The sequence below is a fragment of the Pleurodeles waltl genome, chromosome 12 (assembly GCF_031143425.1).
Source record: "Pleurodeles waltl isolate 20211129_DDA chromosome 12, aPleWal1.hap1.20221129, whole genome shotgun sequence".
In the NCBI taxonomy this organism is placed as follows: domain Eukaryota; kingdom Metazoa; phylum Chordata; class Amphibia; order Caudata; family Salamandridae; genus Pleurodeles; species Pleurodeles waltl.
In genome coordinates this window covers 690,552,435-690,565,338 of record NC_090451.1, presented here as the reverse complement: position 1 = coordinate 690,565,338, position 12,904 = coordinate 690,552,435, and the positions used below count along the sequence as shown (strand labels likewise).

Genomic DNA, 12,904 nt, shown 5'->3' with positions numbered 1-12,904 from the left:
CGGACAGAGGCCTTAAATAAACCTCACATGTCTAGACCACAAATCCCCTTTTTGGGGAGCCGAAGCTGTTTTTTTGTGGGGGTTCTAAGGCTGTAGCGCGTGTTCGGCGGTGGCAGAATGGGTTACCCTGGAAGAGGTGTGTGTGGGGGGGGGGTGGGTAACCAGAGGAACTCCGCCCCCCAGAAACACACACACCTACCACGGGAGAAGAAACAACATGGCAAGGAGACCCCCAAATACAGATGCACGTAAAAGGATAGAACAGCTAGCAGTGCAAACACCCCCGACTCCATCCACGTTCAAGAAGAGAATGGGGTGCAGTGGAGAGACGACATCAAAGGAAAAACACCCCCCCCAACCACACACACATTCCAAAACAAGCCCCCCAGGACGCAGGCGTCCTACCTTGGTGGTCACTATGCAGAGACAGTCCATTGTCTGTCGGCGGGGAGAGGATGCTGGCTGCCGGCGAGGTGGCACATCCGAGAAGCCCTGCGGGAAGCCCCCCCAGGCCTGGGCAAGCCTTCCTCGGCGCCTGGCAGTGGCCCCCCGCGCTCACCTTCTCCGGGGCAAGTGGCTGCAGGTCTCGGGAGGAGGGGGTGGGGGAGTGAAGGGGAGGGGGCGTGCGTGTGCGTGAGAGAGAGAGAGCTGGTCTGAGGATGAAGATTGTGTGAGAGGTGCAGGGGAAGGAAGGAGGGGGAGCGCCGAGAGAGAGGGAGGGCAGGAAGAAGGGGTGGGGGAAGAGGCAGAGAGAAGGCAGGGGGGAGAAGGAAGGGCAGGAGGAGAGAGAGAGGGGCTCAGGGGCTCGGCGGGAGCGCAGGGCGCATGCAGAAAGACCCGCTCCAGCCCTCTCCGGGTCTGACAGTGAGTAAGGAAGGGAGGCGGGGAGGAGGGAAGCGACCGAGCAGGGAGGGAAGATGGAGGGACAGAGGGGGTGGAAGCCGCGGATCCCACGCGATGTTTCCTGGCATCGGAGGCTCGGCCCAGGGGGTGGGTGGGGGGGGAACACCCACAGAAAATACAATGCCAGGGAGGGGAGGGGATGTGTCTGGGAGGGCAGCAGCTCCCTGGGTGCAGAGAGCCCCGGCCGCCCCAACCAGAGAGGAAAGGGTGCGGGTGAATGGGGGAGAAGGGAGCGTCGATGCTCAGGCAGAGAGGGGGCGAGGCGCGGATTAACTCGTTAAGTGGCGGCTCCGCGGTGGGAACGGAGGTGGGAGAGGGGACATGTGCTGGGGGCATCAAAGATAGGATATCTTGCGCTCGGTCCAGCGCTGTATAAAGAGCTCTGATGTGGGGATTGGGGGGAGGGGGGGCGGTCAGACACGGTCCCCCACATCTACCCACCCCGGGGAGCAGAGCTCCCCCCTCCCCACCCGCACCGGGGCTGTGAGGCATGGACCATGTCACCAAGCGCCTAGGATGCACCCAAAGCGCCTCTGCGCTTCCGAATCGGGTGTCATAGATCCTACCCCTTGCATGTATAGAGCTCCAGAGCACCAAGGGCAGAGTCGGGCCTGCCGAAAATGAAACCTCTGGACTGCAGGTCCCACACTGAAACCCGCGACCTGAAAGTTGCACACACTGTCTGTGGCAGGCATATTAACTGGGAGTCTGAGCAAGATCGGAACCGGTGGCCTACAGGTCACTCTCCGCAGCTGGCGCATTAATCCCAAGGGCTGCTTTACTTGGATCGGAGCCTGCAACTTACCGTTGTAGCATACAGAGCTTCCCACAGTAGGTGCACTGATGCCATGAGCAGTTTTACCCGAAACCTGCGACTTGCACTTCAATCATGCACAACTGTCTGCAGCAGGTGCGCGAGCCTGCTGGTCTTGCTAAGATCAAAACCTGTGGCCTGTAGGCCAAGCACAGCTCTCCCAGGCACCTGCACGGGTCCCTGGAGACGTTTTATGTGGATTGCAACCGGTGACCTGTAAATTCCTTACAGCTTTCTGTCGCAAGTGCATCCGTTTCGATGTCTTAATGAGAGGTTACAACGAGGCCTACAGTGCGCACACATCTTTTGGGAGGCGATGAGGTGTCGCACTCGGATAGCACCTGTGTCCTACAGGTGACACACAGCTCGCGGCTGTAGGTGCAGCAGGTTTTACACAGCTCTCTGCAGCAGGCGTATTAACCCCCTGAGCTGGATTACTGTTTTATTGTGGGTAAAACTTGTCACCTGAAGGCTGCACACCTCTCGGGAAAGTATTAATCCACAGAGCTATCCTACTGTGCCTGGAAGCTCTGACCTTTGCACTCTTCAAGTGGCCTCAACGTACTGAGCAGTTCTAATGGGACCGAAACCCGTGACCTGCAAACTTCACGAGGGTCCCCAGCATGCAGCCCAGCCCTCCCAGCCGTGTTTCAAACCAGTCACCTCCAGGTTTCACATCAGGATGTGCTCTAATCAACAGTATGGGCCAGATGTAGCAAAGGGTTTTTCCCATTCTGTGTCAATGGTAAATGTGTTCGTACATATGGCCCTATCTCACTGCTAATGACCTTGTAACCCTCAGGTATGTAAACACCTCTGCAGCAGACACTCAACCCTATGATCTATTTTACTGGCACTGGAATTCCTGCCCAGCTCGTTGCACACACATCTCTGCAGGAGAATGCATTAACCCGCTGAGGTACCTCACTGTCAGCCGTGAGTGGGTGCGGCTAAGTATCAATGGCTACGGCAGCCCCTCTAGCCACAGCGGACGCGCCTCGCCTACGCACACACGTGCGTCACATGCCCTGGTAACGCACGGGCGCGCAAAGGTGCACGTTGGCGGATCACGTGGCCACTGGCTGGTGAGCCATGGAGCCACTGCATGTTTAAGGCATAGGCCGGAAGAGAGCTGCGCTTTGAAGGGGAAGGCCCGGGGTGGGGATGGGTCTACAGTCCTCCACTGGTGCTCAAAGCTGCGTGGATAAGGAGAGGAGGGGAAAGCAGAGTGGATGGAAAAGAGAGAAGGTGACACCAAATAAGGAAGGGGAGAATGAGGTTTGTGTGTGTTGGGGGGGCGAGAGGGTCACATAGGGGTTGCAAACGGGGAAGAGGACGAAGGATATATCACGAAATGGGGAGAGAGCGAAAGAAAAGAGCTCAAACTGACGATAGTCACTCGCTATGCCTCCAACTCCCCAGAGATCACTTTCCATAGGGATCTGTAAATGCACCTCAGTACTCGAGCTACACTTGATGGTTGCGTTCTGGGACTGCACATAGCTCTGTCGGAGCACTGCATTCCTTACTTAAAGCTTACTTGCTGCAGGTAAGGCCCGCCAATGCCTCAGCATCATGCCCAAAGGAGATGGAACAATGCTTGCAAAAAGTCTAACCACTGGAGATCTCAGGGTAGCATTCCAGCCCATTGTTCGGTTACACACCATGCCACCCCAGTCTGGACTCAATCGTATGCAAATCAGCTTTGACCCTGCTACTCATCGAAACAGCCCAGTCCAAACTGGCATCTTCGGTCCTCCCTAAACTGGAACATGTGAAACTCAAGACTGGTTTTGGCCCGATTAGGGCTCTTTGGTCGAGTGTTGCTTGGTTCCATTGGAACAATGCACAAGGGACCAACGTCTGGGCATACCTTTGTCACTTAAGGTCGTACATCAAATGCACAAAAGGTGATGGGAGGAATGCTTGCAATAAGCCTAACCACTGGCAATCACCCACATGTTCTGGATCAGGTAGGACCTGGATTGGCAGTACAGCCTGGACTGTTCCTATTGGGGCAGGCTCAAGACAGATTTGGATGTGGCTGGGTCCAAACTGAGGTGGCATGGTGTGCAAAATAACAATAGGTTGGGACACATCCTCAGGTAATTGCCAGTGGCTGAGATGAATTCACGCATTCCATCCATCATTTTTTTCATACTTCAGAACAATGCCCTAAGATGGACAGTTATACCGGACGTGGACAATAACCACTGGTATCAAGCTATACGCAACTGGTGAGCCTGAATAAGGGCGACACCAGTCTTGGGTTGTTTGTGTTCTTGTTCAGGGAGGACCTGACCTGTTCCCATCAGGAGCAGGGTCAAGACTGATTTGCAAATGACTGGGTCTAAACTTAGTTGGCAAGGTGGGTGAAAAACGATGGACTACATACTATGGGCCTGATTTAGATATTGGCAGACAGGTTACTCTGTCACAATAGTGAAGGAGATCCCGGCCGCCAAAATCTAAATGTCATTAAATCCTATCAGATTTAGATTTTGGCAAACAGAATGTCTATCACGGTTGTGACGGATTAACCCGTCTGCCAATATCTAAATCAGGCCCTATGTTTTGGAAGACCAAGGAGTAGGGGGTGGCTATAGTCCAAGCGTAAGCGTATCAACTCTCGGACCATGGGGATTGTTCAATGTGGCGGGAAGCAATTGTAAGATCTTTCGGATGATTCTTAGTAGAGGTACGTGTACCTTAGAGGTAAGAATTGAGTCAAACTTTACTCTCAGATTTTTTGAGGAGGGCACTGGTGTTGACGAGGGCCCTCATTTTGCTGATCCCCATGCTTAAGTCCATGGGGATTGATTACCAAATATCAATTCCAACATAGAATCTGAGAGACAATACGCTATGACTTCGCAAGTTAATTAGTCCGCATTAAGGTAATATGGAATACAACTTTTGAACTTCGGTATCAAATGTACCAATGTAGGTTTATTAGCACAATTTTGCCAAATAACTTGCTTCATTGGACCGTGTTTGCAGAAGCACACAACATCCTTCACTTGCTTACCTCCTCTACTGCTGAGGAAAGCACCCCTTCTATACCATACTAGTCACTCTTGCTGCATGAATAAGGCAGCCTCGTCCCTACCTTTTAGACACTGAGAGCCTAGAGACACTTTTGAAAAGAAATTACAACTCTGAGTTGGTACTTATGTCAAGGCTGTTCTTGCCACCAATAGTAATAGTAAAGGGTGATTTCCAACCTTTTAATGACACCATTGGTAGCACTGTCATTTTGACCTCCCACCATGGGCCATGCCATAACTTGTTCATACTACCAGGGTTAGCCATGCCCTGCTGGTCGCAATAAAGGGTTACACAGAACCCATTCATGTCACCAGTGCTAGCCTTGCCCAGTTATAATGGTGAAAGGCCATGCTAGATCCAAATCATTGTCCTATGAACCTTTTGCAAGGGGCAGTGCCACAGGAACTTGTTTACGGTAACATTAGTCACCACGTTCCTCTGTCATTAGGGCTGGGCTGAAAACCAAAATCAGCCCCAGGAAAAATGTTCACACCAGCCCTTTCTGCAGGCGGCAGAAACTAATATGGGGCCATAGGGCCACTGTTGGGTCACAAGAGCCCACCCTACTGTGAAAGCAGACTCCTAGCCTGCAGCCTAAAGCAAAACGCTAGAGTACAAGAATGGTCATTCTGGTCCTGGCGGTCCCTGGATAAAGGTCTCAACCCAACCGCCACTGTAATACTTGCCTTAATGGCTGGTGGGAAGAGGCCATTACACAACCTGTTCATGCCACCAGTATAATCCTTGCCCTAATGCCTGGTGGAAAGGGGCCATGAAAAACTTGTTCATGTCATTGGTGTAATACTTGCTCTACTGGCCAGTAGAAATAGGCCATGACACTGGTGTAATCATTGCCCCAGGGCTAGTGGAAAGGGGGCAAGCAACAACCTGTTCATGCCATCGGTGTAATCCTTGCCCCAGTGGCAAGGGTACATGCTACAATCTGTTCATGCCACCGGTGTAATCCTTGCCCCAATGGCTGGTGGGAAGGGTCCATCACACCATCTGTTCATGCCACCACTGTCGTTCTTGACCCAGTGGTAGGTGGATAGGGGCTATTCCACAAACTGCTCAGACCACCAGTGTAAACCTTGTCCCAGTGGCTGATGGAACGGGGTCAAAGGGGCCATGCCACAACCTGCTCATGCCACCAGTGGTGCCATTGCGCTGTCCCTAGCGCCTTGAGACCCGCACGGGTCAGTAGCGCGCTTTATAAATGCTAATGATTTGATTTGATTGCACCACTAGCCTTGAGTAAAGGTAATTTACTGGTTGTAAACAATCAGGGGAAGGACATAAACTGTAAGGTGAAGGTTACTAGCACAAGGCAGGGTTATTATTGGTAGTTTAACGTTTCAGTGCACTAAGTAGCCATATGCAATACATCAATGACATAACATAACCAAAGACTAGGGAAGATTAAAAAAAGAAGCAATGTATGTATTTCACCGTTTTAAAACATTAGAGAGAGAAACAGATAATTTTCTGTCTTCAGTAATTTGTAAAACTTAGCAAAAATGAAATAGACCCTTAAATACAATGGAATCCATTTTCAACACACTTTACATACCCGTCTCTTGGATCATCTACAAAACTAGCACTGGTAAAGCCAATATAACTGGTTTAATGTGCCAACTCGTGTAAGCAAGTATTCACAAATACTGTTGGCATGCACTGCATGTACACAGGCGGTTTATTGCAGTAAACCCTACCCTGCAAAAAGGATTGCTTTCTGTATAGTATGCACATAGAAGACAAACAGTAGAGTACCCTCAACAGCGTGATGATTGAAACAATTTTCAGATATAAAATAGTCCCTCATGCATTCCAAATGGAAACACTGCCTGGAAGGCAGAATGATACACCAAAGAGCCAGGAACCTGAGGAGAAAGAGTAATATTCCACTAGTTGAAACCAAAGTCATGAAATTTATATTTTAAAGAATTGTTAATAATACGTCTCTCAGACACCTGTGCTGTCAAGCCAAGTACAAACAAACCATCAAGCACCATTAGGCCATAAGTGTTTAAGATATTCAATGTGGGGTTAAAACCACACTAAGGGCTGGATTTATTGTTTGGCAGACGAGTTACTCCCTCACAACTGTGACGGATATCCCATCCTCCGTACTATGAGGCCGATAGGATGTAATGGAATCGTAACCCAGCGGACTGGATATCCATCACGTCTGTGACTGAGTAGCCCAATCTGCCAAACTCTAAATCCTGCCCTAAGTATTTATTAGTAAAAAGTTTCAAATTGTTTACCAGGCAACGGTATTATAAGCACAGTAGGACACCACATATCTCAACGTGCATTTTTGTCTTTCACCTGAAAGTTTTGCTATTTAACTTATCCATCCAGTCTTCTGAAATCCAAAGACCAGTAGGCATAAGCGGGCAACCTCAAATGCTCAGTAGCACAGCTTCAGGCCACCTCGGGTGGGATGAAAAGCAAGTGTCTTCCACTTTTAACCATGAGGGCAATACCTCCTGTTTCTGGTTTTCAACCACTGTCTGAGTGAGGCAGTTTATTTGATACTGGGTACACAAGCTGCATTGTCTGTAGCTGGGGTGACATTTACCAGCTCCCAAGTGTAAAATCCATGCAGTCCTCAGTATTGCCATCTTGTGTTCCTCCCCTGTCAGCACAGGCCTATTGCAGTAAGGCAGGAAGGACTGAGATCGCTGCACAGAGAATGTGTGTCTGCAATGCTGTAGTCCTGCAAGGATGGCACCTTCACCCCCATCCGTAAATATTTTGTCCTAAAAAGGGGTTGTTTTGCTTATGTCTGACTTTGGTCTAGAATACACACCCTCTCTTGCCACGCCTCTATTCCATCCCTCCCATCCTTACAGGAAAAGGAGCACCTGAAACAAGTATGAGTTTGAACTTGGGAACAAGCGGACAGGTATCTTGGTAAGACCAGGGACTGCGCTGGGGCAGTGCAGCTCCCGCGTCATCTTTATGTCCATAAAAATCTGGCTACAAGGAGAAAACTTTGTCTCGAGTCTCTTGTTACTTTTATATCTCAGGTTCATTTTCATACAGCACTAAACACATGGCACTTTGCAGCTCTGTCTCTACTTTGGGCAAGAGCTGGGTCAGATAATCAAAAGACGTTTTGGGTGGATCTCAGCTTTTGAGTCTTAAGTCCTTAAATTCACGACCCATACAATACCAAACCAAACTCCAACTCTTGCTGAGTGGGAGGCGGGGCTATCAGGAAAACCATAAATCGGCAAAGCTTAATTTGGAACTGTTGTTTAAATTCCAAAGCTTTGTTGAGATTGGACTATGAAAACTCTCTACTTAGAGCCAGTGGCACAATACACCCTTAGCTTTCTTTAGGCAGCTCCTCATGCTTCAGTCAGGTTGGTCTCAGGAATCAAATGCCCTGCCACAGCCCCTATCAGCTTCCAATAGGTGCCAGAAGTAGGTTCAAGATGGCCAATATTGTTCACAAGGATCTTCAGTGTGGAACCCCAAATTATCTATTGCAAAAACTGATCTCCTCAAGAGGTCTTCACACCCCTCAACATTTGTTTTAATAGCAGATCTTTTATCATCTGCACCAATTTTATCTTCTGTATTCTTGACATTTTGTAAACCCATATTTTTTGCCTGGTTTGCGCTAAATAATGAGCCCAAAATAATAAAAATAAAAATCTACTCCAGCTGCAGCAAATTTACTCAAGAAGCAGTCCTCCCACTGCCTGTGACCATTCGCGTTAGAAAATGATGCCAAATGTCGCTCACAGTTCTGAAGCCTTGCAGGAAAAACTTCGGCCATGAGGCGACTGGCGGGTTTTGGCCATAACTTAATTCTTTGACACAAACAAGACCCATTTGAGCTTACAATTATCTCCTGGAATCCGTGAACTGGTTGCCCTTATTGTGAGTCACAAGGCTAGGCTTAAAAGCAAATGTGATGTCCAGCAGTTAATATTTCCAAGTCAAAAACGGAGTGTATGTTTCAGCCAACATAAAAAGTAAGAAGTCAACAGCCTCCCCCCCTGGGGGTGAAAATCATCTCGCCCCCTCCCCAGAATTGTTCATAATTATTCTATGAAGTTGGCAATGTTTAAATTTGTCTAGACATATTTAAACATTGCAGTGAAGCTCTGTTACCTTTTTTTTTTTAAATGCAATAAAAAAAATTCTGCTGAAAAAAGTTTTACTTGCATAATGTCTCTTTTGGCTAGAGCCTGGTGCCCCCTGGGATCACTTGAGGCCCACCTTGGGGGGGGGGGGGGAATAGTTTGAAGGCCCCTGATTTAGGCAGACATGACATTATTCTTCCCATTTGAAATTATGTCACTAGATCACCTCTGTGGTGCCTATCTCACCAGAGTGCTGCCTTCTGCTAGGACAGTCATACATCAGAGTGGAACTACTTTGGGAATCACCATGGTCCAAGCCAACATACATCTACACATTTTAAGCAGTCGTAAATCGGTCCAGGAGTACTACTATTTCAGCTCCACTCTTTCAACGGGCACTACATCTCGGGTAACGGTACAGGGGACTTCACTCTGACCTGATGACGTACTGCTTGCTTGACACATCAAAAATGTTCTCCTTCACTTTTATCCATAGATAGGTGATTTGGGCAAAGGTCCTTCATGGGTCTCCTTTACACTGCACAGCAAGGAGGTTCGTCCAGTCACTCCCAATATTCAGAATCTCCTTATGATTAAAAATATCTTATGCCTTGTTTTTGGATTCCAGGAGCCACAAACTCTGCTACCTCTGATAGACAGTTCTACATGACATGGTCCAACTTCGAACAGCTTTCATCTCTAGGCTTCTTCCAGCCTCTCTTGGACCAGTATACTGCATTGGCTTTGCACCTCACCTACAAAGCCAAGTCACCATGCCTAAGATGCATCCAACCATGAGATGAAACGACACCATCACCTTACTCTGAGCCACTGCCTAAGATGCATCCAACCAAGCGATGAGGCTGCACCATCACCCTCCTCTGGCCGACAGCCTAAGATGCATCCATCTGTGAGGTGAGGCTGCAGCATCACCCTCCTCTGAGCAGCTGGCCTAAGACACATCCAGCCTTGAGCTGAGGCTGCACCATTGCCCTGCACCGGGACACTAACTAAGACACACCCAACCATGAGCTGAGCTGCAACATCACCCTCCTCTGGCCTAAGATGCATCCAGCCTTGAGCTGAGGCTGCGGCATCAACTTCTGCATCTGCTGGCCTAAAATGTATCCAACCATGTGCCGAGGCTTCATCACCACCCTCCTCTGGCCCACTGCCAAAATGCATTCAACCATTAGTTGACACTGCACCATCACTATCATTTAGGTCACTGCCTAAGACGCATCCAATGTGAGCTGAGGCTGCACCATCGCCTTCCTCTGGGCTACTGCCTAAGACACATTCAACCATGCGCTGTGGCTGCACCATCATCCTCTTTCGTGCCACTACCTAAAACACATCCAATCACGTGAAGAAGCTACACCATCACCCTCCTTTGTGCCACGACCTAGGTTGCATCCAACCATAAGGGTGCCCCATCGCTCTCACCTAGGCCCCTGACCTGTTCAAGCCTAGTGTCACCACAGTGACTGGATATCTTTCCTGGACTCCGGACTCCTCCTAATTAGGATGTGCTCTGGTGATTATTTGCTGATTAGTAGATCCTTTAATAGGGCTCTTTAAGTGTGTGATTCTTGAAGGTGCAGTAATGGTTACAGGGCCGTGGGGACCACAAACTGCTTTCACAATTAATTAACTATACCCACTTTTAGCCCACTGGAGACTCAAGCCTTTTATTAATCCCTGCTCTCAGTATCGCTATTAAAACACATCTTAGGCTGGTGTTTACGGCGTGGAACGGTTCTGCTGTGAGATACCAGGACTGCAATGCCTTGTGGATTTTATCAAGTTTGCAATGTGTGTGTCTTGCTTGTGGTAGTTAGTTAATTTGTTTATCACGTTATATATACACTGCCTATGTTTTCATGAAGGGGTGCACAACCTGAAGTACTAAAATCCTTCCATTCCACTAATCACAAAATAAGATGTAAATGGTAACTTATGAAATGCCTCTTATTTGCATGTTCATCCTACCAACCAGACCTCAGTGCCAGTGTCTTAACCCCATACAAATTACATGTCCAATTGGATACACCCTATTAGCAAGGTGTGACTTACTTGTAAGTCTCTAGTATATGGCACCCAAGGCATATAAGACAAAGTGCTCACTCAGGGCTGAAGCACTGTTTGTGCCACCTGTTGTGTGACAATGCACAAAATGGTTCCCAGCCTGCCACTGCAGCCTGTTAGGGCAGTGCTTGCAAAGTCAGTTCGCCTTTGCCATTTAAACCTAAGGCAAAGCCACCATATCTCTTAATATTATATGTAAGTCTTCCCTATAGATAGTCTATTGAGTCCTATGGCGCCGAGCAATATTTTGCTATGTAAGACATATGTTTTATGATATGTCTTAGCAGTAACACTTCCAAAGTGTTGCTTTGCTGCTGGTAAAGTTGGTAGCCCCACTGGGTTACCGAGTGGAATCCCCACCCGGGTAACTTTTGACTGAGACTACTAAAATGTGTCATGTGAGGTATCAAATCAATTGTGGCTCTGAACTAGACTGGTGCCAGAGAGCAGAACAGGTAGTCTATTAGAGCATGGGCTGCCCCAAGAAGTGGTAGAAAGTGTGGGGCAACTGGTGTGACATTCAAGGGTATTGAATGTGAGGAGTGTTGCAGGTGAGGGAGTGGAGAGCACACCTGTTGAGTTGTCACTGATGCAGTACAATATGAAACGCTACATGCCATAAAAGTGCCATTCCAAATGCGTATTCATGGTTTGCCTTTGTTACTGTCTGCCTTCATTGACAAGTATAACAGACAATTGTCTCCATTTGTTTTCTGCATTTACTGTATGATGAGCAATGTTCAAATAAAAAGTTAAAAAATATATACTATGGCATTAAATGCGACTTAAATCCCAGGTCAAAATTAATGTCGCTGTTAATGTTAGGAAACTTTTAGAAAGTTGCCACTCTGTGCTCTGCTCGCCCAGGGGCCTCACAAAGCCATACATACTCAGACAGCTTTCTGAATGCCTGGGGAGACATGTGAACAACTTCCAGGCTCAGGAACAAAGGCATTGCTTCACCAGCGAGATGTGACCTCCTCTGCCAGGATGGCCACTCAAGAAGTAAGCCAGAGGCATGCTTCGAATGGGAAGCCGCCTTTGATTGGCAGTCCGGCCCAACATTCCTGAGCAGGATGCCTTTTGTTCCTGCAGAAGGCATGAAGACAGGACCAGAGACGGAAACTCAACCCTAAACCGGTTGTACCGTTGGTGTGTTGCCCTCAGGTAGCCACAGCTCTAGGGTGGGCTACCTTGCCCTGATGACAAAAGAAGGGTCATACCTTCTTGAAGGGGGGCAAGAAATGTGTCATTCTGGGATAGCCGGATGCCACACAACACAGGAACTTTGTTACTAGGTATGAGGGGACCCGATAGCCCATTGTCAAGTGACCGCATGGTCATGGGATAAATATGGCACCCTGACACATTACCCTCAGTACATGCTGGACTTGGAAGGAGGACAAGAAAACTACTTTGCACCTGCTGGAAGTGCACAAAGACAGCCTGTGACACAGGAGCAATTGCACACTGTACTAACAGATTTTGGGCCCTGTTCTGCATGCCTGGCTTGGGGAAAAAGTAGATTTGCAGTCCCAGTCCGAAGCAGAGACTCCACGCGTCAGTTGGCTGGCCCACCAGAATGGTACTGGAGGCATTAAAGCTGAAAGAGCCCAAGTCGCATCTCTGCTAGGCACTGCAGACGTTTTGCAGATACTAGATGTTGGCACCTCAAAGGACAATTCAGAGATAGCCAGAAGGTACACCTGTGTCTGCTGGACCCATGGCTATATATTGTGACTGGATGTGTCACACAAGAGGGACACCAGCCTCCACTAAAGATTTGCATCATGACCACTGAATAGCAAAAGCATAAAGTCTGCATCAGCAGCCCTTAGACCCTTGCAAAGAGGACTTCGTGGGAACCCACGATTCGTGGACAGTCACCCCCACTCACCTGTGGACCGAGGACTCGGCCAGACTTCACCCACATCGACTACAAAGCATC

General features: G+C 48.6%; 1 protein-coding gene across 2 annotated transcripts in view; it reads right to left on the bottom strand.

Annotated features, from left to right (window-relative positions):
- DLG4 (discs large MAGUK scaffold protein 4) overlaps nt 1–12,904 on the bottom strand; it is a 584,369-nt gene that overhangs the window by 512,674 nt on the left and 58,791 nt on the right. The window contains exon 1 of one of the 2 annotated variants that reach the window (XM_069215536.1): nt 406–870. The exons of the other annotated variant lie outside the window; for it this stretch is intronic. Within the exon in view, the coding sequence (XP_069071637.1) occupies nt 406–435 (30 nt within the window). The 5' untranslated portion in view covers nt 436–870. Of the gene's footprint in view, nt 1–405; nt 871–12,904 lie in introns of those variants that run through there. 2 annotated transcript variants of the gene reach the window in all.